General features: G+C 39.8%; 2 protein-coding genes across 2 annotated transcripts in view; one reads left to right on the plus strand and one right to left on the minus strand.

Annotated features, from left to right (window-relative positions):
* The window catches only part of ANKRD13C (ankyrin repeat domain 13C), a 74,883-nt gene that overhangs the window by 44,941 nt on the left and 2,478 nt on the right, over window positions 1–27,464 (plus strand). The window contains exons 8-12 of the mRNA XM_081085895.1: window positions 3,388–3,519; window positions 9,894–10,055; window positions 14,651–14,730; window positions 16,604–16,702; window positions 23,756–23,856. Of these exons, the coding sequence (XP_080942021.1) occupies window positions 3,388–3,519; window positions 9,894–10,055; window positions 14,651–14,730; window positions 16,604–16,702; window positions 23,756–23,856 (574 nt within the window). The remainder of the gene's footprint in view (window positions 1–3,387; window positions 3,520–9,893; window positions 10,056–14,650; window positions 14,731–16,603; window positions 16,703–23,755; window positions 23,857–27,464) is intronic.
* LOC308517234 (eukaryotic translation initiation factor 1-like) lies at window positions 25,861–26,226 on the minus strand (the record flags this gene model as incomplete). The annotated part of the gene is made up of 1 exon (XM_081088343.1): window positions 25,861–26,226. The coding sequence occupies exon 1, from the start codon at window positions 26,197–26,199 to the stop codon at window positions 25,861–25,863; it is 339 nt and encodes a 112-aa protein (XP_080944469.1). The 5' UTR covers window positions 26,200–26,226.

The raw sequence follows: 27,464 nt of genomic DNA on the forward strand, positions 1-27,464 counted from the left end.
TGTAAATGATCTTCCTGGCCCCCTTCTGTTCTGCTTCTAAATTATCTCACACATTGGAGATAGATTAAATGTTGAAAACAAATTTATGAAACCTGCCTTCTTTAAAGACATTTTAAAGTTTCCTGTTCCTAAAGAGGGAAATCCACATTCCTTAGCATGATATGGTTACTTCTGTGACCTGGCTTTTCCCGCCTTTTTCTTACTTTGCTGTCTTAGGTACAGTAGTACTTACCTCTTTGCAATTTTTCAGACATGCCAGGCTATTTAGCGTTTATTTTATTGTTCACATTGTTTCCACTTCCTGGAATGCCCTTCTTCTTGCACCTTCATACTTAAGGGGCACAGCTTAGTGTCAGTTCCTCCCCTGCCAGGTGACCATTGTTTTCTTTATGCTTTCGCTGAATATGGTATCAAAGACCCTCTTCTGCTATTTGTTTATGTGGCTTTCTTCCTTTGTGGGGTTAAGCCCCTCACGGTTATGGGGTTCATTTAGTTGTAGTCTCTGGTACCTGATACAGCATCAGTACTTTCTAGGCCAGAGTTTGGAAACCTTTCTGTAAAGGTATAGATCAGCAGTTCTCAACCTGTGGGTCGCGACCCCTTGGGGGTTGAACGACCCTTTCACGGGGTCGCCTAAGACCATCGGAAAACACACATATAATTACATATTGTTTTTGTGATTCATCACTATGGTTTAATTATGTTCAATTTGTAACAATGAAATTGGGGGTCACCACAACATGAAGAACTGTATTAAAGGGTCGCGGCATTAGGAAGGTTGAGAACCACTGGTATAGATAATAAATATTTTAGATATTTAGATATATTTGCATGCCATATGATCTCTGTCACAACTACTCAACTCTGCTGTGATTAGTATAAAAGCAGCCAGAGATATTATGTACGTGAATGATGAAAAATGTAGTGGATTGGATTTGGCCTGCTGGCCATAGTTTTCTGACTTTTCCTATAGATTCAGATATTTATTAAATAATTTGACCTATTGCATATTAAATGAGAATAGCATAGCTAACTAGGCAGAGGTAAGTGGAAATATGGTACTGAAAGAGAAACCAAAGATTAAGGCTAGTGGTGTAAACATTAGCTGATGTTAGAGTATTGATGAAGTCACCAAAGGACTGGTATTTAAGGTATGTATATGTGTTTATTTTATGCCTAAAACTTACAGATAAGCTGGATTTTGAATAATAATCTTTAAGAAGGAAATACTTGTTTATTCTAATGGGCATATATAAGTAATAACTGTTCAATAAATGTTTGTTGAATGGATGTAATAGTTTTTTTTCAATGATATGGTGATGATCAGTCTATGATTTATAGAAGAGTTCTGTTCTAAAAGTTTATTTAAAAACAGGGTGTTTGAAGCAAGGCAAATTTCTTCACAGTCTTATATGTAATGTTATTCTCAAGCTAATACACAAAATCCTAATTGATTGTAATGTATTTGTAAGATAATGTCTGACAGTTCTGTATAACCTATGTCTGCCCAAAATTTTCTTAAGAAAATTGTGTTCTGAATTAGTTTGGGTTACCAGAAATACATTTGTACCTTAGCATTAATATCAAGAGTTTCCATTCCTCACTTGTAAGGGTGAAGGAAATGGTACTATCCCAGTCCTAAGGTATTGCTGTTTTTCCTATAGACGATAGATTAAGAATTGGACTATATCTGGGTGAAAGTTCAATGGTGAAAAATAGAAAATGGGCCTCTTGATAATCTATAATAATAAAAGCGTAATATGCTAATTCGACTGGACAGCCAAACAACCTTCTGGACGAAGCTGGGGCTACGAGGGTCTAGGCAAGCCACCGCAGCTGCAAGGGCCAAGCCCTTTGCATGAATTTTGTGCATCGGGCCTCAAGTATACAAATAAGGAGGTGTGGGAAATCAAGCCTCTCGACCAGTGGTCGCCAACCTGTGGGTCACGACCCCTTAGGGGGTCGAACGACCCTTTCACAGGGGTCGCCTAAGACTATCGGAAAACACATATATAATTACATATTGTTTTTGTGATGAATCACTATGCTTTAATTATGTTCAATTTGTAACAATGAAAATACATCCTGCATATCCGATATTTACATTACGACTCATAACAGTAGCAAAATTACAGTTATGAAGTAGCCACGAAAATAATTTTATAGCCGAAACTGGTTTGGCTTAGTGGATAGAGCGCCGGCCTGCAGACTGAGGGGTCCCGGGTTCAATTCCGGTCAAGGGCATGTACCTGGGTTGCGGGCACATCCCCAGTAGGAGATGTGCAGGAGGCAGCTGATGGATGTTTCTCTCTCATCGATGTTTCTAGCTCTCTATCTCTCTCCCTTCCTCTCTGTAAAAAATCAATAAAAATATATTTAAAAAAAAAAAGAAAATAATTTTATGGTTGGGGGTCACCACAACATGAGGAACTGTATTAAAGGGTCGTGGCATTAGGAAGGTTGAGAACCACTGCTCTAGACATTGTAAACTTCATGCACAGTTCTCATTCTCCAGCGAGCTCTCTAGATTCTGCCTTTTATTCTGACCCCCCCTTTTTTTTTTCTACTTGAGACTCTTTGATCCTAAGTATCAGAGACTCTCTCTTGGCCTTGTTAAAGATAGAATCTCATCTTTTACCTGCTCACTTACCCTCTGTACCTGATTTCTTAGTCTTCTGCTCCTGAAACAAGCACAAAGCTTTCTCTTTTTTCTCATTTAAAAAGTAATTATTGATCACGTATTATGTGCGAGCACTGGAGAATATGCAGAGAATAAAACCAGAAGTAAGGCTACTTATCAGGTTTAGAAATCATAGGTTGATATGTATGGATTTCTTCCCCCCCCCCCCCCCCCCCAAGAAATACAGAGCAAATCCCTTCTGGACTGCTTTTCTTTCTTCCTTCCCTTCCATCCTTCCTTCCACTTAAGAACTATTGAGAAAGAGAGGCTCAAATGATAGTGGTCGGTCTTTAGATTAAAAAGAAATGAAGTAAGATCTTTGTTGAAAGAAAATGAAACCTTCATATGGACATTTTGTCTCACACCTGTCAACTTAATTCTTTAAGTAATCTTTTAAAATTGCCCTACATACTGTATGTTTCTGTAATGGGTAATCTAGTATTGTTTCAACTACATTATGTATAACAGTGTAAGAGTACAGTATTTCATGTATCCTGTACTTATAGATTAATAATTAGTCATAATTCTAACTTACTTAGATATATGTAGTTTAAAATTCTGTAATTGTTTTTAGAATAAGTAGGATTTAACATTTTTTAGAATTTGTTTCCTTTTTAGGAATTCATAACATTTTGTTATTTTCATGTGTCATGCTAATAACCTTTGAAAACCTAGGTTCTAATATTTAACTTTTACCCCCTCCCCAGGAATCAGAGATGGAAACAGAAGAGGAGGTTGACATTTTAATGAGTAGTGATATTTACTCTGCAACTCTATCAACCAAATCAATTTCTTTCACACGTGCCCAAACAGGATGGCTTTTTCGGGAAGATAAAACAGTATGTACAAATCTAGATTTTTAAACTTTAAAGATTGTTTAGAATTTAACGTTGCCAAAATAAGGTGATGGAAATGCAAGAAGTAGCTTACTGAATTGTCTTCAAATAGTTTATTCTCTCCACTTTGTGACCACATAGGGAATTATAATAGTTGGTTACAGAAGTGGAACATATTCTTAGAGAAGCCAAGAGGGAAAGTTTAGTTCATTGAATTCCATGTTGGGAAAGATTCTTTTTGTCAGCTGTCTTGTCCTCACATGTTTCCATTATATTTCTAATGCTTTATTCCTTAGGAAGACCACAAAGGGATACACTTTTGAATTCATTTCCCTGGATATTTTTACTTTCTATTCTTTCTTTTTTTAATATATTTTTTATTGATTAAGATATTACATATGTGTCCTTGTCCCCACGTTACCCTCTACCCCCCCCCCCCCGCTCATGCCCTCACCCCCCCCCCCCCCCCCCCCGTTGGCCATGTCCATTGGTTAGGCCTATATGCTTGCATATAAGTCCTTTGGTTGATCTTTCCCCCTTACCCCCACCCTCCCCTTCCTTCCCTCCAAGGACCAACAGTCCAATCAATGCCTCTCCGTCTCTGGATCAGTCCTTGTTCATCAGTTTATGTTGTTCATTGTATTCCACAAATGAGTGAGATCCTGTGGTATTTATCCGCTCTCCAGTTCCATCCATGCTGTGGCAAATGGTAAGAGTTCCTTTTTCTTCTTCCTCTTCTTAAAGAATACCTTTCAGCATTTCGTATAATGCTGGTTTGGTGGTGATGAACTCCTTTAGCTTTTTCTTATCCATGAAGCTCTTTATCTGACCTTCTATTCTGAATGATAGCTTTGCTGGATAAAGTAATCTTGGTTGCAGGTTCTTGCTATTCATCTCTTTGAATATTTCTTGCCACTCTCTTCTGGCCTGCATGGTTTCTGTTGAGAAATCAGCTGACAGTCGTATGGGTACTCCCTTGTAGGTAACTGACTGTCTTTCTCTTGCTGCTTTTAAGATTCTCTCTTTATCTTTTGCTCTTGGCATTTTAATTATGATGTGTCTTGGTGTGGTCCTCTTTGGATTCCTTTTGTTTGGGGTTTTCTGCGCTTCCTGGACTTGTAAGTCTATTTCTTTCACCAGGTGTGGGAAGTTTTCTGTCATTATTTCTTCAAAAAGGTTTTCAATATCTTGCCCTCTCTCTCCTTCTGGTACCCCTATAATTCTGATGTTGGTACGCTTGAAGTTGTCCCAGAGGTTCCTTACACTATCTTCATATTTTTTGAATCTCTTTTCTTTTTTCTTTTTCGGTTGGGTATTTTTTGTTTCTTTGTATTTCAAATCTTTGACTTGATTCTTGGGATCCTCTTGTCTGCTGTTGGATCTCTGTAAATTATTCTTTATTTCAGTCAGTGTATACTTAATTTCTAGTTGGTCCTTTTTCATGTCCTCCATGGTCTCACTATACTCCTTGAGGGATTCATTAAATTTATCGGCGGTTTCCATAAAATTCTTGAAAAACCTTATAAACGTGGCCTTGAACTCTATATCCAGTCGTTTGCTTTCCTCCATTTCTGCCATTTGTGACCTGTTTCTTTGTCTCCGCATTTTGGCTGCTTCCCTGTGTTGATAGAGTGGCCCTGCGCGCCAGGTGTCCTGTAGGGCCCAGTGGCTTAGCCTCCCCAGTTACCTGGGGTGGACACTCTTGGTGCACTCTTGGTGCCTTGATTGTTGTAGGATCACTGGGAGGAATTGACCTCCAGGCCAATTGGCTGTGAGAATCAGCTGTGTCTGAAGTGGGAGAACTTCTGTGCTGAAGACACCCTTCTGGGGCAAGACTTACTTCAGTGGGGCTTTGGTGCTCACTGAGTCTGCACCCTGAGTGTGTCCCTTATGGATCTGAGGAGTTGCAATCTGGATGGTCCCCCTCTGACCACTGGGTACAGTGGCTCCTGGATCTAAGGAGGTGCTAATTCAGTCTCTGCCTGAGGCCACACAGCAGGAGCCACGAAGAGGCTCAGCTGTGAAGCAATGCAAGCCGCTGTGGGGCCTTGGGCCTTCTCTTGGAAGTTCCAGGTCTGCCTGGCTCGGCTGCAGTTAGGTACATTCACATGCAAAAGCCTTTGCCGCAGCCTGGGTGGGGCAGGGTCTCAGGGAATCAAAGAGCGGAGCAAGGAGCTATGGCTGATTCTCCGCCCGGAGTCGCGAATCTCAGTAACCCGATAATTGCTGAAGCACCTCTGAGGGAAAGCCGCCCTCAAGTTCGCCCGCTGCCCGACAGACCAGCTTCTCCCGTATGAGTCCTGGGTCCCCAGAGACTTCCCAGAACCGGAGTTCAGAGCAGTCGGGAGCTTGTGATTCAAAAAGACAGCCGCGTCCTCAGGTGCCACCCACTTTCCGCGCGCGCACGAGCCACCGTACCTCTGCACTTCACCTCCGCAGCTCCTCTGGCTCTCAGCATGTTTTTCTTTCTTTCCAGTTGTAGAATTTACACTCAGCCAGCCTTCCTGTTGTTCTGGATGATGTCTGCTCTGTCCTTTGCGGTATTTTTCAATTGTTGTGGGAGGCGGCAATTTCCCGGTGTTTATCTGTGCCGCCATCTTAGTTCCTCTTTTCTACTTTCTATTCTTAGACTTCTAAACTATTTACTTATCTAATAGCGGTTTCTCAGTATTCCATATATATGACTAAAATGAAATATGCTTATATTTTTACAATACTGTCATTAAATTAAATTTCATTGAAGGTTTCTCTTTAGTGAATTGTAAATTTTTCCCATAATTACCATTTTACCTGTCAAGAAGAGGTTATGTAAGAATGCTCAAGCCCTAGTCTCGTAGCTCAGTTGGTTAGAGTATCATCCTGATGCACCAAGGTTGCAAGTTTGATCCTCAGTCACGGCACATACCAGAAGCAACTGGTGAATGCAGAAGTTAGTGGAACAACATTTGATGTTTCTCTCCCTCCCTCCTCCCCCTTCCTTTCATTCTCTAAATCAATCAATAAAGAAAAAGTTTTTTAAAAAATGTTTGAAATATTCTTAGACTTTATTTATTTATTTATATATTTTTATTTATTTCAGAGAGGAAGGGAGAGGGAGCGAGAGATAGAAACATCAGTGATGAGACAGAATCATAGATTGACTGCCTCCTTCATGCCCCCCACTGGGGGTCAAGCCCACAACCCTGGCACGTGCCCTTGATCGTAATTGAACCTGGGACCCTTCAGTTCACAAGCCAACACTTTATCCACTGAGCCAAACCAGCCAGGGCTCTCAGGCATTTTTTAAATTAGACACATGAAGAAGCATTTTATAAAATATTAAAGTCAATAAGTAATCAGATCAAGTAAGGGCCATACTTATTACTTTTAAAAATTATATTCATCTTATATTACACTAGAGGCCGGATGCACGAAATTCGTGCAGGAGTAGACCTTCCTTCCCCCGGCTGCCGGTGTCCCAGGTGCCAGAGGGAAGCCGGTGTCGGCAGCCGGGGGAAGGAAGGTCTACTCCTGCATGAATTTCGTGCATCCGGCCTCTAGTAGATGTATAACTAGATATTTAGAGAGAGAGAAAGAGGGGTGGGTCGGGAGAGATTGATTTATTTTAAGGAATTGGCTCATGTGAATGTAGGAACTGGCAAGTCTGAAATCTAGAGCAGTGCGGTAGGCTGGAAATTCAGGGAAGAGTTGATATGGTCTTGATTCTGAAATCTCAGGCAGGGTTTCTATGTTGCAGTCTTGGGACAGAATTGCTTTTCCTTTGGGAAACAGGCTTTGCTCTTAAGGCCTGCAGTTGATTGGATGAGGCCTACCACATTATAGAGGGTAATCTGCTATATTCCAAGTGTACTGATTTAAGTGTTAATCACATCTAAAAAATACCTTCATTGAAACATCTAGACTGGTGTTTGATCAAAAGATTGGGCACCATAGTCTTGCCAAATTGACGTAAAATTAACCACCACACAACCTTACATATAAAGTTAAATGTTCCCTTTGGCCACTACTCACAATCCCAGAGCATCTTGCAAAAGGTTATCTATTTATATATCCTTCAGACCCTTTTATATGCTTTCCATAAATAATGTGTTTATAGTCATCTGTAACTTTAATTGTTGATACTTATTTTTTCATAAAGTGTTATACTTATTTTTTGCAACAATTTTTTTTCTCTTTAGTATGTATTAGGTGCTTTTTCTTATTAGTAGTGCTACTTCATTCTTTTTAACAACTGCATAGTATTTCATAATATGGGTATGTTGTAGTTTATTTAGCTAGGCTCTTTTTTTGGACATTTAAATGAATGGACACACATTTTGTCCAGTTTTCTGCCATTATGAATGATGTTGCATTCTTTTACATTCCTTTGCAGTGTCTGTTATAGATAGCAAGAAATAAAATGGCTGAATTATAGAGACTATACACTACAAATTTATACTGTTCTGATGGTTTACTTTTAATAAATGCTTTTTATTGTGAGATTTCAAAAACTGATAATTACCACCTGAGCATCTCACAACCACAGAAAAAATCCTCACTGTAGATCTAGGCTCCTCAGCTTTCCTCTCTAAGCTATTTGGCAACAAATAGCTTATAGGATTCCCAGTTGTGAGCTCCTACACTGCAATCCATTTGTTGGCTTAAGTCTTATTTATTTGTACTCTGTTCTTCTGGACAGCATTAGAAGGATCACTTCAAGAGAAGATAAAAATTGAAGCTGCTATTCATCTAGTGCTACTGCTAAGCAGCTCAAAGCTCTTGAACAGCATCTAGGTGATCTTCTTAAATCTTTGACAGGTAAGGAGGGAGTCAGTAATGCTTATGGTTCCCATTTTGTAGGTAGAAACAGGTGCAGAATGCTTTGCTTTCTGGTTACTGGTAAAAGAGCCACCAAAAGCAAGGTGGACATGGAAACAACTCTAAACACATAGTTTTGGAATGCCAGAACACAGTAGTAAGTAGGAGACCAAGTGATTTGCATGCAGGTGAAACTGGGAAGCTTGCTTTCCATCATGTTTTTTGAAGTAAAATATTTCAAACTCTGATCTCCTCTTGGGTCTGATTTAAAAGGGTGATGTTTTATGTTGAAGGAAATAACAACTCTCTTCATAATGTCCCTTAAACCTCTTGAGTTTCCCTATCCCACATTTCTAATATAAACAGTGGTATTGGTGAGCTGGACTGCTCTGTTATTCTCTCTTTGTTGGAAAGTAGTAACTAAATGTAACTTGAGGTTTGATCCTGTTAGAAAATAGAGTATTGGAACAGGTAATTAATTCTAGGTGTCCTAGAGATTTCTATGTGACTTAGACTATTTCTTTTTATTCCACTTTCTTTTCTATCTATAAAATGGGAACAGTAATTATCCCTGACCCCTCCTTGTTACTTATGATGTTTGACTTCAACTAAATAAAGTTTTCAGATAGCTTTGTGCTACTTGGGAGTAGATTCTAAAGGAATACTATGTGGTATTTTTATTTAAATTTAACTCATTTTCAGATTAACACATTGTATGTGGGAAACGTATTTATATGTTTTACATATTTATACGTTCTACCAGTGTAGTAGAGCACGGGACACGCATTAATATGTTTTTTATAGACTAGTGGTAGAATGCAGGTAACGTATAAATACGTAAACTAAAGTTATCGTAATTTTACTGAACGTTGCCATTTGCACAAAAAATTAGCAAAAATGGCCCGCGCCACCTGTTAGCGCGCGATAAAAACTACCCGCAAACAATGTGTTAACTGCCATACGTATGTGTGTTTTAAATTTTTCTTTACAAATTTGAAATGTGTAATCCTATATAATAAAAGGCTAATATGCAAATCGAATGAACAGTGGAATGACTGGTTTGCTATGATGCGCACTGACCATCGGGGCAGACGCTCAACACAGGAGCTGCCCCCTGGTGGTCAGTGTGCTCCCATGGCGGAGCACTGCTCAGCTAGAAGCCAGGCTCACGGCTGGCCTGGCGAGCATAGCAGCGGTGGCAGGAGCCTCTCCTGCCTCTACAGCAGCACTAAGGATGTCTGACTGACGGCTTAGGCCCAAGTGGGCCTAAGCCGTCAGTCAGACATCCCCCAAGGGTTCGTGGACTGTGAGAGGGCGCAGACCAGTCTGAGGGGACACACACCGCGTGCCCCCCACCCCCCAGTGCACGAATCTTGTGCACTGGGCCTCTAGTTTAATATATTTTTTAACTTAATAGAATGCATAAGACAATTTGGTAATTTCAAGTACCAAAGGAATATTTATATATACCTTAATGTTACATAGTTATGGAAAAACATGTATATTACTTTGAAACTTTCTTGTTAATCTAAGGCCACCTTAATCTTTTTATTATGTTGAAATATTTGATTTTGTTTTAGGAAAGAGTAGGAAACTTTCTGGCAGACTTTTATTTGGTGAATGGACTTGTTTTAGAATCAAGAAAAAGAAGAGAACATCTCAGTGAAGAAGATATTCTTCGAAATAAGGCCATTATGGAGAGTCTTAGTAAAGGTGGAAACATAATGGAACAAAATTTTGAGGTATAATTTTCACTTCTAATTTATAATGTTCTAAGGAGAGAGGGGGTAGACTCTATTCCTGGCATTTAGTGAGTTTATATAAGTACACACATAGGTTTTGTTTACTATATACAATACACCTTTTGGTGGTGGTGTTTTTTTATATATATTGCCTTTAGTGATATTTTTGTGTGTGCGAATCTGTTCTTGGTCTCTGAGGCTTCACTAACAAATAGATTAAATCATTTTATAAGCATGAAACCCAGTATTCATTTTTAATCCATGTTCCTTTGCATATATTCTTTTTCCTATTTCACTAATTGAAATCACCGACTGCTTTGAAGGCCGAAGTAATGGTCCACTTACTTTATGAAATCATTTCTAGCCTATAACTTTGCATAGTGTGCCAAGTTCCAACTAAGTCATGGTAATGTTGTGCGTGTGTGTGTGTGTGTGTGTGTGTGTGTGTGTGTGTGAAAATATTTTAACGTTTGCAAAGTTCATGTATTAAGTGAATCAGCCATGTAGTTCAATTAAATAAGTATAGGATGTAAAATGTTTGAGAATTCCCCCATTCAATGTTTAAGTTAAAATTGTGATCATGCTAGTTTAGTGTGACCCTATTTCCTTCCTACCAGATCCTCCTTAGATTTTTTCTGGCTTTGGGATAGAGTTGTGCTTCATCAGACTTCATTTTTCAGAAGCCCACCTGGTATTTACTGATATCTTGATAACTAGGAGATACAGGACATGATATACTCAGGAAATAGAAATAAATTGAGAGAAAAAATGCTGAGCTCAATTTTGGACAAAGCTGCTTCTCTCACCCATTGTTGACCAGACAAAAAGGCCATTTCTTTGGACTTATATTGTGACTTAAATTTTATTTAGTTATTTTTAAGAAATGATTTTGTTGTGGTAGTTATTGCTACCTTTGTTTAATTTTGTCAGCAAACCATTTTGGGATGAATATTTGGGGGGGGAAACTATATAGAATAGCATTTCATGGACCATTTGCCAATTGCCTTCGATTGTCTGATTTATCTGTATTTAAACATGCAGCATACAACTTAATTTTCTTTGTAAGATGTACTTGAATTGTTAAAGGGGTCTGCAGATGGCATTTTAATAAGTTATAGTTTTGCACATTGAAATTAAAGATATAGTTTAATTTCAGATAGCCACATGATAGAACAAAGTAATACGAATTAAGTTAAATAATTAAGGTTTTGACTTCTGAGCAGAAATAAAACACTTTCTATGTGAATCATAGCCCCTTGAACTTTACAGTTTTTGATGAATATTTAAATCAACTTGTCAGTTTCTATGAAAGATAAAACATTTGCTGGGATTTTGATTAGGATGGTGTTGGACTTTTGATGGGGAAGAATTGATTAATTTTATTTGAGAAACCTTTTGGAGTTAAGTTATAAATAGAAGAAATTTAAAGACAATATTAATTCTATTATATTCATCTATGCATACAATTTGATTTTTTTGAATCTGGAATGGTGCAGGATGAAAAAACATCAAAACAGAATTGGTATTTAATTATAAAAACGATAAAAATAGCTGTGTGTTTTTTTCTCCCACACACAGAATTTACAAACACAGAGAAAGCAGCATGGAATTGATACCAGTTTAATTATATTCCACAGTGGGCATTAAAGGAGAAAAGAAATACTTGTATGCATTTCATAGAAACTTTTGGAACTACAGTTCTTTTTAATTTGTTTTCTTTATTGATTAAGGTATTATATATGTGTCCTTATAGCCCCATCGCGCCCCCCCCCCCCCCCCCACACACACACACACACATCTCCCCACTCATGCCATCACCCCCATGGTGTCTGTGTCCATTGGTCAGGCCCATATGCATGCATACAAGTCCTTTGGTTGATCTCTCCACCTTACCCCCACCCTCCCCTACCTTCCCTCTGAGGCTTGATGGTCTGATTGATGCTTCTCTGTCTCTGGATCTGTTTTTGTTCATCAGTTTATGTTGTTCATTACATTCCATAAATGAGTTAGAACATGTGATATTTATCTTTCTCTGACTAGCTTATTTCACTTAGCATAAGGGAATACAGTTCTTTTAAACCTAAATAATAAGCTTTTAGGAAAGGTACATATAAATTAACATGCACAGTTAAAAAATAGGTGGTCAAAAGAATAAAGGGAGGATCCTGTCAAATTCAAGAGACAATCCCATTGTGATGGGGAATTGTACTTAAAATCTTAATATTAAGTTTTAAAAAACACATAAACCAGTATTGAAAATTAATGGCTGCTTGGTCACAGCTGGTAATATAAAAATGAATCGAGTGTGAAAATAATTATGTGTTATGTCAACTTGCAATTCACATAAACACAGGTTACTCAAATGTATGTACTTTAATGAGTGATTATTATAACAAAACATTTTGTTGGCAGATAACAAAGAATTCTCCAGTGGCCTAATCTGAATTAAGTGTCATAAATTTAAATTCAGCTTCTACAAGTTAAAAATTGATTTCATATGCACCTCAATGAGTTTTCTTTTTTATTTATGTTGGTTTAAAACATTGGAGTTTTTTTTTTTTCACATTCACATAACTTTTATTATAATATCTATACTAATAAAAGAGAAACATGTAGATTAACCATCACTCTGCCACTGTGCTACACCCACCAGCCAATCAGAGCGACTCTGCAAATTAACCCAACAAAGATGGTAGTTAATTTGCATACGCAAGTGCGGAGCAAAAACTAAAGATGACTGAAGATGGCGGCGGCCACGGAGCTGGAGCGAGCAGGAGGCTTGGGTTGCTCCCGGCGACCGAGGAAGCCAAGCTTCCCACCGGCCCTGGACTCCGCTCAAGGAGTGGCTGGGGGCCAGGGTCCCTGGGGGCAACCCAGGCTTCCAGTCCGCCCTGGGCTCCGCTCAAGGAGAGGCTGGGGACCTGGTTCGCCAGGGGCCTGGGCCGCTGGGGGCAACCCAGGCTTCCAGTCCACCCTGAGCTCCGCTGGAGGAGCTGGAAAAAAAGAAAGGAGGGGCTGGGAGCAGCCGGAGTTCAAAAGCCAAGCCTCGCTGCTGCGGCTGGACCAAAGGCCTGGGTCCCGGGTGCTGGAGGAAAACCAGTGCCAGTAGCCAGGGGAAGGAAGGTCTATTGCGTGAATCTTTGTGCAAAGGGATACTAGTATTTTTATAATTGTCCTATTGATACAAAGATGAATAGAACATAGACCTGTTCTCCAGGCTCAGAGACTCGAATGGGAGATGGTGTGAAGGTAATGCCCAGTGCGCAAAAATAACTTTGGCATTGTTAGCATGGGCATTGTGCTAAGTATTTTCATCTCTTTTAATTATTAGTTATTTAATGAGATGAGTGTCATTGCTCCACTTTATAGAAAGGAAAATGAGGTTTAAAAAAATTAATCTCTCTGAAGTCACAAAGTTAGAAGTAGCAAAGATCAGTTCTTGAGTCTTAAGTCAGTGGTTCTCAACCTTCCTAATGCCACGACCCTTTAATATAGTTCTTCATGTTGTGACACCCAATGTCGTTGTTACAAATTGAACGTAATTAAAGAAAGCATAGTGATTAATCACAAAAACAATATGTAATTACATATGTGATTTCCGATGGTCTTAGGCGAGCCCTGTGAAAGGGTCTTTCGACCCCCAAAGGGGTCGCAACCCACAGGTTGAGAACCGCTGCTCTAAGTGTATTGCTTCTCTATAGTGACCCAAATGCATATATAACAGACAAAGGTGTAAGTTTTTAAATCTGACCTGACCTTTTACCGGTGTTGATCAAATAAACAGTCTGTGTTTGACTTTCATACAATCTGAGCCCCAGTCCCCTAATCTGAATTTAGTATCCATAGAACACTGCTCTCTTTTTTAGCTCCTGTACTATTCAATTTTTTTGTAAGCTCATTTGGTCTTTAATAATATAATATTTTGTATTTCTGATTAACTGTTCATGTATGGATTTTTCTTTGAATTGTAAACTTCTTGAAGTCATGGTTGGTTTTCATACTTCATATTCACTTTCTAGCATAATGCCAAGAACATTTTAGATGATTAAAACATTGATGAATGGATTTTATTACTTTGATAACTTATCTTCCTATTTGAGATTTAGAAAAAAATTGATACTAAATTACTGATAGCGCTCAAATCACCATGGAACTATCTTGGCAGTAAACTCTTAAAGCATTATATTGAAGAGATTGAACAGTTTAGTAGTTTAAATAGCTTATTATGATCAACATAATTTGATGAACAAGAATAGATCGATCTAGAGACAAATGGTAGGGGGGCGAGTTAGAGAGCAACTAAAGGACTTGTATGCATGCATATTAACATAACCAATGGACACAGACACTGGGGCAGTGGGGTCTTGTCCAGGTTGGAAATGGCTGGGTGGCGTGGGGCAATTGCGGAAAAAGGAGACATATGTAAAACTTTAGACAATAAAAGTAAAATAAGTAGTTTAAAAAAGCTTTATTTTATATTTTTAAAAATGTCATTTTCCCCCCTCCCTTCTTCTGTGTCTTCCTCTGTCTGTCTCTCTATGTGTTTGTCTCTGTCTTTCTCCCTGTCCCCCTGCCTCTTTATTTCTTTTTGGCAGCCGGTTCGAAGACAGTCCCTTACCCCTCCTCCTCAGAACACTATTACATGGGAAGAATATATATCTGCTGAAAATGGAAAGTAAGTGTTTTTTCTTTTATTTTGATTATTTTGGATTCTTTGGTTTTTAAAAAGAATAATTTGTAAGAGCAGAAATAATGACTGGAGATGGATGAGCTTGAAAAAACAAAAAGTAGAGAAATAGTGAATGGCCTCACACACTATGCTAAAGACTCAGGGTAATGACAGAACATAACATTTGGGTGTAGAATTGTTTTAGAGAGAATATAATATAATCTATAATAATAAAAGCATAATATGCAAATGGACCGAACGGCCGAACAGCGGAATGACCTTCCGGATGAAGCCGAGGCTGCGAGGACCTACTCTTGCACAAATTTCATGCATTGGGCCTTTGGTTATTAATAGTTTTGTCTGAAGTAATTCTTTGACCTTTTAAAATATGGATTAGGCATGATGTGCACCCTTTGAATAAGTTACAGAGCTTTTTTTTTACATTCTTGCTGCCAATTTACATTCACTAAAAAAACTTATAGGATTATCATTCTAAGGAAATACAATGTGAGGAATTGCCCAGTGCCCTTGCATTTTTGAGTTCACTTTATGTAAATTTTTATGTTCTGTCATTACCTTGAGTCTTTTTTTTTTTTAAAATATATTTTATTGATTTTTTACAGAGAGGAAGGGAGAGAGATAGAGAGTTAGAAACATCGATGAGAGAGAAACATCGATCAGCCGCCTCCCGCACATCCCCCACTGGGGATATACCCGCAACCCAGGTACATGCCCTTGACCAGAATCGAACCTGGGACCCTTCAGTCCGCAGGCCGACGCTCTATCCACTGAGCCAAACCGGTTTCGGCTACCTTGAGTCTTTAGCATGTTATATGAGGCCATTCACTATTTCTCTACTTTTTGTTTTTTCAAGCTCCTCCATCTTCGGTCATTATTTCTGTGCTTTAGCCTATGCCAGACTATTTCTCACTATCCTTACATAAGACATTTGCTTAATATTTTATTACTAATATTTACTGGAGTACCTAGCACATAGTTTGTATTCAGCAAATATTTGTTGAATAAAAAAATGATAAATGACAGACAACTATTTTGAATGAATCAATAAATAAAAAGTTTTTTTCTGGCCAACCATGTGAGATACTTAAAGTATAGTTCTTATAGAAAATAGGATTTTTCTTCGGCAGAGTATAAAATATTGCCTACTCTCATGTTTAGGAAGAAGTTGCAGTGATTATTATTTTTTGTATTGAAGGTTTATTATACTTTTCTAACTTTTCCAAAATGTTTCCATTGTACAGTATTCTATAGTGAATGTAGAATTCTTTATTCTCTTTTTAAAATATATTTTATTGATTTCAGAGAGGAAGAAAGAGGGAGAGAGAGCTAGTAATATCAATGATGAGAGAGAATCATTGATTGGCTGCCTCCTGCACACCCCACACTGGTGATCGAGCCCGCAACCCAGGTACATGCCCTTGACTGGAATCGAACCTGGGACCTTTCAGTCCGCAGGCCAACACTCTATCCACCAAGCCAAACCGGCTAAGGCTAGAATTCTTTATTCTTCACATCATTTCTTATTGGTTATGCTGTGAACTACAGACAGTAAAAGAGATTGAATTGAATAAGTGATTTTAAAGATACACAGTGTTACAGTTTTTGTGTGGTTTGCTTTGTTCCTAAAAGTGCTTATTAAATTATATCAATGTGAAATTTGATCATTTTTCTGAACTTTTATACTTTGTTATCCTTATTTCTTATACATGTCTCATTTTCTTTTATCAGAATTTTATTTCTATGCTCAGAGTAAGAAAATTTGAAATATTAATAAGTGTCATTGGAAAAGGACAGATTCTTCTTAAGATGATAAGACATAGAAAAAGTTTACTAATATATATATATTTTTTCATTTTAGAGCTCCTCATCTTGGTAGAGAACTGGTGTGCAAAGAGAATAAGAAAACATTTAAAGCCACAATAGCCATGAGCCAGGAATTTCCCTTGGGAATTCAGTCGTAAGTTAGTTACTAACTATACAAGTTTATCAAAGAAGCTCCTAAACCCTAAAGACTTTAATAATATTTGTATCTGAGTGGTTCATTTGAAGCCTTTGACATGCAAAAGCAATTAGTCATTGCTTTTATAGTGTGTGTACCCTTCTTGAAATTTTTTAGTTCACAAAATAGTAATATTTTTTATTATTTTTAACCAGATAAATGTATAGTTTTTAAATTATAATTATAAGAATAATACATAAATACATACATTTTTGTTGCATTTTTTTAAAAATGTTTTTTTTATCGATTTCACACAGAGAGAGGGAGAAATAGAAACATTAATGATGAGAGAGAATCATCGATCAGCTGCCTCCTGCACACCCCCTACTAGGGATTGAGCCCCCAACACAGGCAAGTGCCCTTGACCGGAATTGAACCTGGGACGCTTCAGTCTATAGGCTGATGGTCTATCCACTGACCAGACTGGCTAGGGCAGTGGTCAGCAAACCACAGCTCGCGAGCCACATGCAGCTCTTTGGCCCCTTGAGTGTGGCTCTTCCACAAAATACCATGTGCGGGTGCACACGTACAGTGCGATTGAAACTCCGTGACCCATGCACAAAAGTTGGTTTTTGGCCTGGGCGAGTCTATTTTGAAGAAGTGGCGTTAGAAGAAGTGGGGGGTGTCGGTCGGTTGGGCAATGGGAGACGCAGCGCAGGCGGGCCGCGGGAGTCGCAGCACAGGGGAAGTGTGTGTGATTCATGCACGAATTGAGTGAGCCAGTCAGTCAGCAGTCTCATTGTGCAGTGGTTAGTGCTAGTCGCGTCTGCAAAACGCATGCGGGTGATAAAAGTAAAGTTTATTAAGTTAATTTTAGGGAACGTTGTGGAGTGAAAGAAGATGTAATGTCAAGGATTGAGAAAGGTATGTTGAGATGATTTGGACATATAGAGAGGATGAACGAAAGGAGATAGACGAAACAAGTATACAAAATTAGTGTGGATGGGAGAGTTGGAAGGGGTCAACCTCAGTGAACGTACCTCAATCAGATTGAGGACGTTTTTAGCAAAGGCCAGCTTAGGAGTACCCTAATTAAGTTAATAACAATGTACCTACCTATATAGTTTAAGTTTAAAAAATTTGGCTCTCAAAAGAAATTTCAATCGTACTTTTGATATTTGGCTCTGTTGACTAATGAGTTTGCTGACCACTGGGCTAGGGAATACATATGTTTTATTTAATATCTAATACAATGGGGTTTATAGAATAAAAATGATAGCTTACTTTCACCTTAGTAATTGTTAATAGATGATAACTGCTATATTTTTATCTAGAATTTTCTATGTTTTTGCATTTTTATAAAAATGGCATATTCTACATTTTGTTCTGTGAGTTTCTCTTTTTTTTCTTGTTTAAAAGTGAGTATATCTTGCAATTCTTACAGTAATTACTTTTTAGTGTCTCTTTTTCTTCTTTCTTTGTTATTTTGCAGTGTTGATTTATTGTCATTTGTTTTATTCCCCTGATGATAAATATATTGATTGTAGTTTGTCACTATTATAAACAATACTGCAGTAGACATCTCTCAAACTGTACTCATCAGATGCTCATAAAATTTTTAATTTAGAGTACTTTTTAAGGTGCTCGGGGGGATGTCTGATTCATGAATCAATTAAAGACTAATGATCTTCTTAAAAAATTCAATTAGCAGACTGAAGCCCCAGGCTATTTTCCTTTCCTAGTTCCTTCCCCTATTACTCTGGCCTAGTACAGTAAAAGAAATCATCATAGAATAGAGCAAGACCTACATTTTTCTACAGTCTATATATGTCTCATAGCCCCCAATAGCCTAACTTGAGAAAAGGAGATAGAATGTGCTATACAGCCTTCAAGCTATAGATCAGGGATGGAGATAGATAGTTCCTATAGAATATGGGAAGGGAGTTATTCATACATACATACATGTCTGTATTATTATCATATATTAGACCCAGTTGACTAAAAAATGTACCAGTATTTTTTATTTAAAATGTATTATTATATATTTTTTTACTTTTTTTTTCATTTATTTTTATTGTTTGAGAGTATTACAATTGTCCCCCGTTTCATCCCCACCCCTGCTTCACCCCCATCAGACTGGCTCCTGCCTTTACTGCACTATTATCTGTGTCCATGGGCTACGCATATCTATCTATACTAATAAAAGGGTAATATGCTAATTAGACTGGGAGACCTTCCAGACATCCTTTTGGACAAAGCCATGGTGGCAGGGCCAAGGCAGAGGCAGTTAGGGGTGATCAGGCCAAGAGGGAAGGGCAGTTGTGGGTGAGCAGGCCAGCATTAGGGGGCAGTTGGGGGTGAGCAGGCTGATGGGGGGGGCAGTGGAGGGCAGTGAGGCCAGTGGGGGTGGCAGTTGGAGGCGATCAGGCTGGCAAGGGGGGGCAGTTAGGGGTGAGAAGGCCAGCAGGCAGAGTGGTTAGGGGCATTCAAGCAGGCAGGCAGGTGAGCAGTTAGGAGCCAGTGGTCCCGGATTGCGAGAGGGATGTCCGCCTAGGGGTCCCAGATAGGAGAGGGTGCAGGTTGGGCTGAGGGAACCCACCCCCCCCATGTACGAATTTCATATACCAGGCCACTAGTATATATATAAAAGCCTAATCAACCTTCCGACTGTTCAACCATCTGACCGGTAGCTATAATGTGCACTGACCACCAGGGGGCAGACGCTCAATGCAGGAGATGCTGAGCTGCAGTGACTTGGCAGCTGCAGTTCTAGGTTGATGCAGCCGGAACCAGAGAGGAGGGAACCTGATTCTGGGGTGCGTCACCTGAAAACCACCCTCTCGCAATCCAAGACCCCTTTGGGGGATGTCGGAGAGCCAGTTTCGGCCCGATACCTGTAGGCCAGGCCAAGGGACCCCACCTGTCAGAGGGACCCCGCTCACTGCGTAGATGCCCTTTGAGCCAAGGCGCCGCCGTAGGTGTGGCCAGCTGGGGGGGACCACGGGAGGTTGGCTCCAGAGCGTGTCCGGCGCATCTAGTTCAATCCTGCCCCAGTGGCCACCTTCTAATTAATTTCATTTCAGTGTGCATAAATCCGTGCATCGGGTCACTAGTACTCGTGTAAGTTACTTGGTTAATCTCTTTCTGCTACCCCTCTTCCCTACCCTCTGAGATCTCTCAGTCTGTTGCATGCTTCCATGTCTCTGGACCTTTTTTGTTTGTCTTTTTATTTTGTTCATTAGGTTCCACATATAAGTGAGATCATGTGATATTTGTCTTTTTCTGACTGGCTTATTTTGTTTAGCATAATAATCTCCAGGTCCATACTTGCTGTCTCAAAGGATAAGAGATCCTTCTTTTTTTTTATAGCTGGGTAGTATTCTATTGTATAAATGTACCACAGCTTTTTTTATCCACTCATCTACTGATAGGCACTTGGGCTGTTTCCAGATCTTAGCTATCCTATATAATAAAGAGGTAATATGTAAATTGACTGTCACACCCTCGTACAAATGGCCGTCCCCATGTGGTCAAAGATGGCTGCCCCCCATGTGGTCACAGTATGGCCACCACAAGATGGCCAGCAGGGGAGGGCATTTGTGAGCGATCAGGCCGGCAGGGGAGGGCAGTTGGGGGCATCCAGGCCTGCAGGGGAGGGCAGTTGGGGCCAGTCGGGCCAGCAGGGGAGCAGTTAGGCATCGTTCAGGCCGGCAGGGGAGCATTTAGGGGTGATCAGGCAGGCAGGCAGGCGAGCGGTTGGGAGCCAGCAGTCCCGAATTGTGAGAGGGAAGTCTGACTGCCAGTTTAGGATCGGGCCTAAATAGGCAGTCGGACATCCCCTGAGGGATCCCAGATTGGAAAGGGTGCAGGCTGGGCTGAGGAACACTCGCGCGCGGCCCCCCCCCCCCCCCCAGTGCATGAATTTCATGCACTGGGCCGCTAGTCCAATATGATAGAGGTAATATGCAAATTAACCCTCATGCCCTCAGAAGATGGCTGCCTACGACCAGGTCAGCAGGAGTGTTAGTGAGGGACGACCAAATGACTGAACAGCAGGCTGCATGGGTGACCAGGCTGGCTGCGGGGGCTGTGATTGGCAACCAGGCTGGCTGGGGTGCAGGGGTGTGTCCAGGTCGAGGGGGGGCAGTTAGGGGTGACCAGGCTGGCAGTGGGGTGCAGTTGGGGGTGACCAGACTGGCAAGGGGGCCAGTTGGGAGCAATTAAACTGCCAGGGGGAGCAGTGAAGGGCAACTAGGCCAGTGGGGGGGCAGTTGGGAGCAACCAGGCCGGCAGAGGGGGACAGTTGTGGGCGACCAGGCCGGCAGGGGAATCAGTTAACACATTGTATGCAGGAAACGTATTTATACGTTTTACTTATACGTTTTACATTGACTGGTAGTAGAGCGAGGACATGTATTAATACGTTTTTTATAGAATAGCAGTAGAATGCAGGTAATGTATAAATACGTAAACTAAAGTCATCGTAATTTTACTGAATGTTGCCATTTGCGCAAAAAATTAGCCACCTGTTAGCTCACGATAAAAACTACCCGCAAACAATGTATTAAGGGCAATCAGGCCGGCATGCAGAGGCAGTGAGGGGTGATCAAGCCTGCAGGGGGCAGCCGTTAGGGGCGACCAGGCAGGCAGGCAGGTGAGCGATTAGGAGCCAGCGGTCCAGGATTGAGAGGGATGTCCAATTGGAGAGGGTGCAGGTGGGCTGACGGGACCACTGCCCATCCCGTGCACGAATTTCGTGCACTGGGCCTCTAGTCATAAATAAATGACGCTGTTAAGAGCACAGGGGTGCAAATATTCTTTCTGATTCTTAGGATATATTCCCAGAAGTGGGATTGTTGGCTTCAACAGCAATTCCACTTTTATTTTTCAAGGAAATGCCATATGGTTTCCATAGTGGCTGCACCAGTCTGCATTCAAACCAAAAAGCTTCTACACAGCAAAATAAACCATCCTCAAAATGCAAAGGGAACCCACCGTATGGGAGAACATACTCCCCAATGATACATCAGAAAAGGGGTTAATTTCCAAAACATAAACTATGCATACAACTCAACAAAAGGAAGATAAACAATCCAATTAAAAAATGGGCAAAGGATCTAGAGATGGCCAAGAGACATATGAAAAAATGCTCAAAGTCACTGATCATCAGAGAGATGCAAATAAAAATATGCATCAGTTTTATATTCTAATTAAGAAAAATGTGGTTAATTATAGGATATTATCAGCTTTAGGAGTTATCCCAATTTCAGAGATGTTAATATATGAAAAAATGGGTATATTAGAACTTATAAGTGTGGCATTTATAACAATGTCCCCTGAAAAAATGTTGAAAAGGAATATAGCATATAAAAGCCAGACAAATAATTCATTCTAGAATAAATTTTTTTGTAAATGCTGTAGAAAACCATAAAAATACTGAAATGAATAAACTAGATCACTCTAGATGAGATGACAACAGAATGAAATCAAAAGGAGATTGTAAAGGTAATGAAATAAATTAAGCACTAAATATCACTGTTGCAAAATAGCTGCTTTAGAAATAATAACAAACAGAATATATGTGGCAAAAAATTAAATTTTGTTAGCTCATAGTGAATGCAGTAAAAGAATAGATTAAAGTAATTAGAGAAGTAATATTTATGGGAGACAGAGATGGTTCAACACAAGTATTCTTAATGTTCCACTGATATAGAGAGCTTCCAAAATGTAACCAAAATACCATTCTAAATATAAGAGAAAGTTTCTCTGTAAGGAAAACTGTATCTGTAGCATAACATTAGGGTCCAAGAAAATTTGATAAAAGGATGATTAGTAGCAATAATTATCCTGATGAAACTATTTGACTTAAACTTTAATAAAGAAGTTTAATGGCCCTGAGACATATGAAAAAATATGCATTCAAACCCAAAAGCTTCTACACATTAAAGTTTAATGGCCCCGGTGTGGTTCAGTTGGTTGAACATCTGATGCACCAAAATGTTGCCAGTTCGGTTCTTGGTCAGGGCACTTGCCCGGGTTGTAGGAGGCAGCCAATCGGTGGTCTCTTTTATATTGATGTTTCTGTCTCTTCCTCTCTTTCCCCTCGCTCTGAAGTCTAATGGCATTCAGGCAGAAAGGGTCTAAAATACAGCCTGGCATTACATTTTTTCACATCTTAGCATTTCTGAGGCAAAGCAAGTGTAATCTGATAATATATCTAGCTAAGATGTCATTTAAATATAAAGGCAATTAAAAAAGAAGTATTCAAGAAATATAGCAGCAATGGGCCATTTTTGAAAGAAAAATATTACTTGAAAATAATATCCATCAAATCTCACAGGAAAGGGGGTGGGTGGCAGAGATCAACCAAAGAATTTGAATACATATGTGCATAACCAGTGGACATAGACAATAGGGTGCTAAAGGCCTGGGGTGGGGGCAGGAGTGGGCTAGAAGGGGTCAATGGGAGGGGTGGGGGGGAGGCAGCATATGTAATACTTTCAACAATAAAGATTTAATTAAAAAGTAAAATCCATCAAACCAAAAATGAAAAGAGGAAGCTGCAGTATAATGACTAATGCAGTACTGAATGCTAGGAGACATTATGAAATTGTAGTTTACAGGGGAAGAAACATAAACTGAAATGTTATGCCAGCAAAATTTCCTTTTAAGTATGCAAGAAAACACTAATTTATTAAATTTGAAAGAAATCAAGGGATACTGAGCACATAAAAGCACTTCATGCACAAAAAATTAGCAGTGAAATTTAGACACCTAAATAGTGAAGCGACTTTAAGAATTCAGGAATGTATAAACTTCAGGAAGAAGAAGCCTTGAATCCATTTAAATATGGACCTAAAATCAAACAACTGTGGAAATTATGCTTGTACTGTAACAGATAAAAGTCACAAACTCTGACACAGTAAAAAGAATAATAATAAAAAAAAATTCAAGAGGAAGGAGGTATCATTTCCTCATCCTTAAGTTTGAAGCTTATGGTTATAAAACAACATTAGGTCACAAAGAAATCCATTTGAAAAATGAAAACTTTTTTCTCTTTCCATTTCTCAGAATATTGAATGTTTTGGAAGTAATAGCTCCCTTCAAGCACTTTAACAAGCTTAGAGAATTTGTTCAAATGAAGCTTCCTCCAGGCTTTCCTGTAAAACTAGGTAAGAGAAAAATTGCTTATAATTTCCATGTCTATTAGAAATATGGTATTGTTTACTAACATTTAGTAAAAATATGATTTGAAGGAAAATGGATTTCTAAGTTTTGCTAAAAAATTTTAAAGTTTTTCTGTAATTAAATGCTTTGATATTCATCCTTTGTCAAATATATAAAGTGCCTGATTATAGTTTTAATTCTACTAGATTTCTTTCTTTTCTTTTTAAAAAAGAATATATTTTTCTTGATTTCAGAGAGAAAGGGAAAGCGAGAGAGAGAGCTAGAAACATCAGTGATGAGAGAGAATCATTGATTGGCTGCCTCCTGCATGCCCCACACTGGGATTCAAGTCTACAACTGGTTATGTACTTTGATCGGGAATTGAATCCTGACCTCCTGATTCATAGGTTGTTGCTCAACCACTGAGTCATGCTGGTTGGGCCTAATTCTACTTTATTTAAATTAAATGTATGGGATATGCAAATACTTCATACAAGAGGGTGTGGGTGAACTTCTGATGCACTGTGATAATGAGTTTCTGAACAGTGGGAATGTTTCTGGAGTCACTATTTACAGATAAAGTAATAATCATACATTCTATTTTCAAATATTTTTTTGGTAATCCTCACCCAAGGATATTTTTCCATTGATTATTTCTAGAGAGAATGGAAGGGAGGGGGAAGACAGAGAGAAATATCTATGTGAGAGAGACATCGATTGGTTGCTTCCAGCACATGCCCTGACCAGGTCAGGGATGGAGCCTGCAACTGAGGCATGTGCTCTTTACCGGAATCAAACCAGGACCCTTCAGTCCATGGGCCGATGCTCTATCCACTGAGCCAAACCGCCTAGGGTTATTTTCTTTCTTTTTTTTTTTTTTCTGAAAACAAGTTTTATTTAAATAAGGGTTTAAATACATAACATAACATTAAAACTGAAGGAGGGAAAAAAGAACACCCCAAAAATCTTTTTTTTTTTTTTTTTACTTCACATGGCATTGGGCAGCTGTTGCTAGGAAGTTGCAAGCTCTATAGCAGTGATTCCCAAAGTAGGCGCTACCGCCCCCTGGTGGGCGCTGCAGTGATCCAGGGGGGCGGTGATGGCCACAGGTGCATTTGTTTTAACTTTTTTTGTATTACCTTTCTATTCTGAGTTCAATAAATAGTTTTATAATTTCAAACTTCAATGTTTCTAATTTATACCTTTCTTTACTATATTTTACGAAAAAGGTAGAAACATTAATACATATATCTTTCTGTTTAATTGCTATTAAAATGTAAAACAAATTAATTTCCAGGGGGCGCTGAGTAATATTTTTTCTGGAAAGGGGGTGGTAGGCCAAATAAGTTTGGGAACCACTGCTCTATAGCTAGCTACATGACTGACACTTCAGTTTGAAATTTGTTCCCTTGTCAAAAGTTTAACTCTGATAAGAAGGTTGGCCTCAAATTACGGTGTTTGGACAACAATTAGCTAGGATCTGTCTGGTCAAAAAGACCTTAGTGGCAAGCCAGAAGTCCTTACACCTCACTGGAGGGAAGGTGGCAGGCTGCTTGCTCGAAGCTCCATCACCGGGTCAGGTATAGATCTGTGATTACGGAAAGCTCCCTCTAGTGGTACACATGCCGCTGGTGCCTTACCCCTCTCCTCTCAGCTTCACTGAAGGCTTCTCAGGCGGTGGTGACATTCTCTGAGGGCAGGGGACTCTGGTGAGGAGCTTTGGCCAGACATGGGCTTGGCTGAAACATCATGGTATTGCTCCGTTTTAGGCTGGACATTGCCAGGCGCCTACTGCTTGACCTCTGTTTAAATGAGGAACTTCAAGACTATACAGCATGGCTCTTTTCAGTTTATTGCATGAAGGAGTTACACTAGTCCAAGTTAAAAACAGACCCCAAATGGTTACATTATATAAGCTGTGAGGTTTTTAAACTTTTGACAAGGGACAGAAGGGAAATTCTACTCATTGCAAAGAAACCCTCACTTAAGCTTCTGTGAGCCAAAAGCACTTAAAACCCATGAACCTTCAGCTGGTCGTCCCTAGCCAGTCCAATCTCGACGAGTCCCTGGCATATGTTCTTGCGCTGGTCACCCTGCAGCTGAATTACTTCTCCATATTCTGGATGCTCAATTACAGTACCATTGCAGGCAAATTTCTTCTTAAAGGCCTTCACTAGTTTTTTATCGTAATCATCAGCGATCCCTTGGACAGTACTAAGGGTCTTCCTGCTGTTTCTCTGTTGAATTCTCATATGGATATAATCCTCAGTGCCAGCGGGAAGCAGGTCATCACCCTTATTTCCATCAGCAAAGGGGTCGAAAGAGTGGAGGTTCTGGATAGCGGACATACAATCCGATTCCTTTTCCTCGGTGGAAACGGCCTGTGGAAGGCTGCAGCGGGAGAAGGCGGGCAGGGGGGACGGAGTTTCGGGAAGCGAGGAGGGCTTAAGGGGGAGGTTGCCGAGTCCTCGGCAGTGGCTCAGTCACTGGGCTCTTTTTTTTTTAAAGGGGAGAATGATGATTTTTATTTTTTTTAAATATATTTTATTGATTTTTTGCAGAGAGGAAGGGAGAGGGATAGAGAGTTAGAAACATCGATGAGAGAGAAACATCGATCAGCTGCCTCCTGCACACTCCCTACTGGGGATGTGCCCGTAACCAAGGTACATGCCCTTGACCGGAATCAAACCTGGGACCCTTGAATCCACAGGCCAACGCTCTATCCACTGAGCCAAACCGGTTAGGGCCGGCTAGGGTTATTTTCAAATATTTAAACTTAATTTTATCATCATGCTCTTTAACAATAGTAAAATCTCATATTTAACTTCTTAACTATATCAGAAAACTGGAAACGAGATTTAGAAGTTTCTTTTGGAGCTTAGGCTTGGATTTAGCATAAATTTAAGCTTCAGGAGAAGTTTAACTCTCTTCTCTACTGACTTTCGGCTTTGTTCAGGAGAGTCTTCAGTACATCCATCAATTCAGACATCAAATGTTTAACCAGTGCTTGTTACTTGCCAGATGCTTTTCTAGGGTGAGAGTTAGTAAAAGTCCCTGCCCTCTAAGTGTTTACATTCTAGTGAGGGAGAAAAATAAACATATAGTGAATATAACCTTGATATAATTCCTCAGATCTATTTTATCTTGCTTCGATCAGTATTACTGAAACCACACTTTACTGTGCTTATTGATATTCATATTATTACTAGAGTCCCGGAGCACGAAATTCGTGCACGGTGGGGGTGGGGTGCAGCCCAGCCTGCACCCTCTCTAATCTGGGACTCCACAGGGGATGTCCCACAGGGATTGGGCCTAAACCGGCAGTGGGACATCCCTCTCACAATCCAGGACTGCTGACTCCTAACCACTCACCTGCCTGCCTGCCTGATTGCCCCTAACCGCTTCTGCCTGCCAGCCTGATCACCCCCTAACCACTCCTCTGCAGGCCCAGTCACCCCCAACTGCCCTCCCCTGCAGGCCTGATCTTGCCCCCAACTGCCCTTCCCTGCAAGCCATCTTGTGGCGATGTGAGGGTGGCCATTTGTGATGATGTGTTTGAATTTCATGTAATTTTATAGACACAAATATTTTTACTTTCTGGTGTTTCTTTTAA

Source organism: Myotis nattereri (assembly GCF_964212035.1).
Source record: "Myotis nattereri genome assembly, chromosome: 3".
NCBI classification, from domain to species: Eukaryota; Metazoa; Chordata; class Mammalia; order Chiroptera; family Vespertilionidae; genus Myotis; species Myotis nattereri.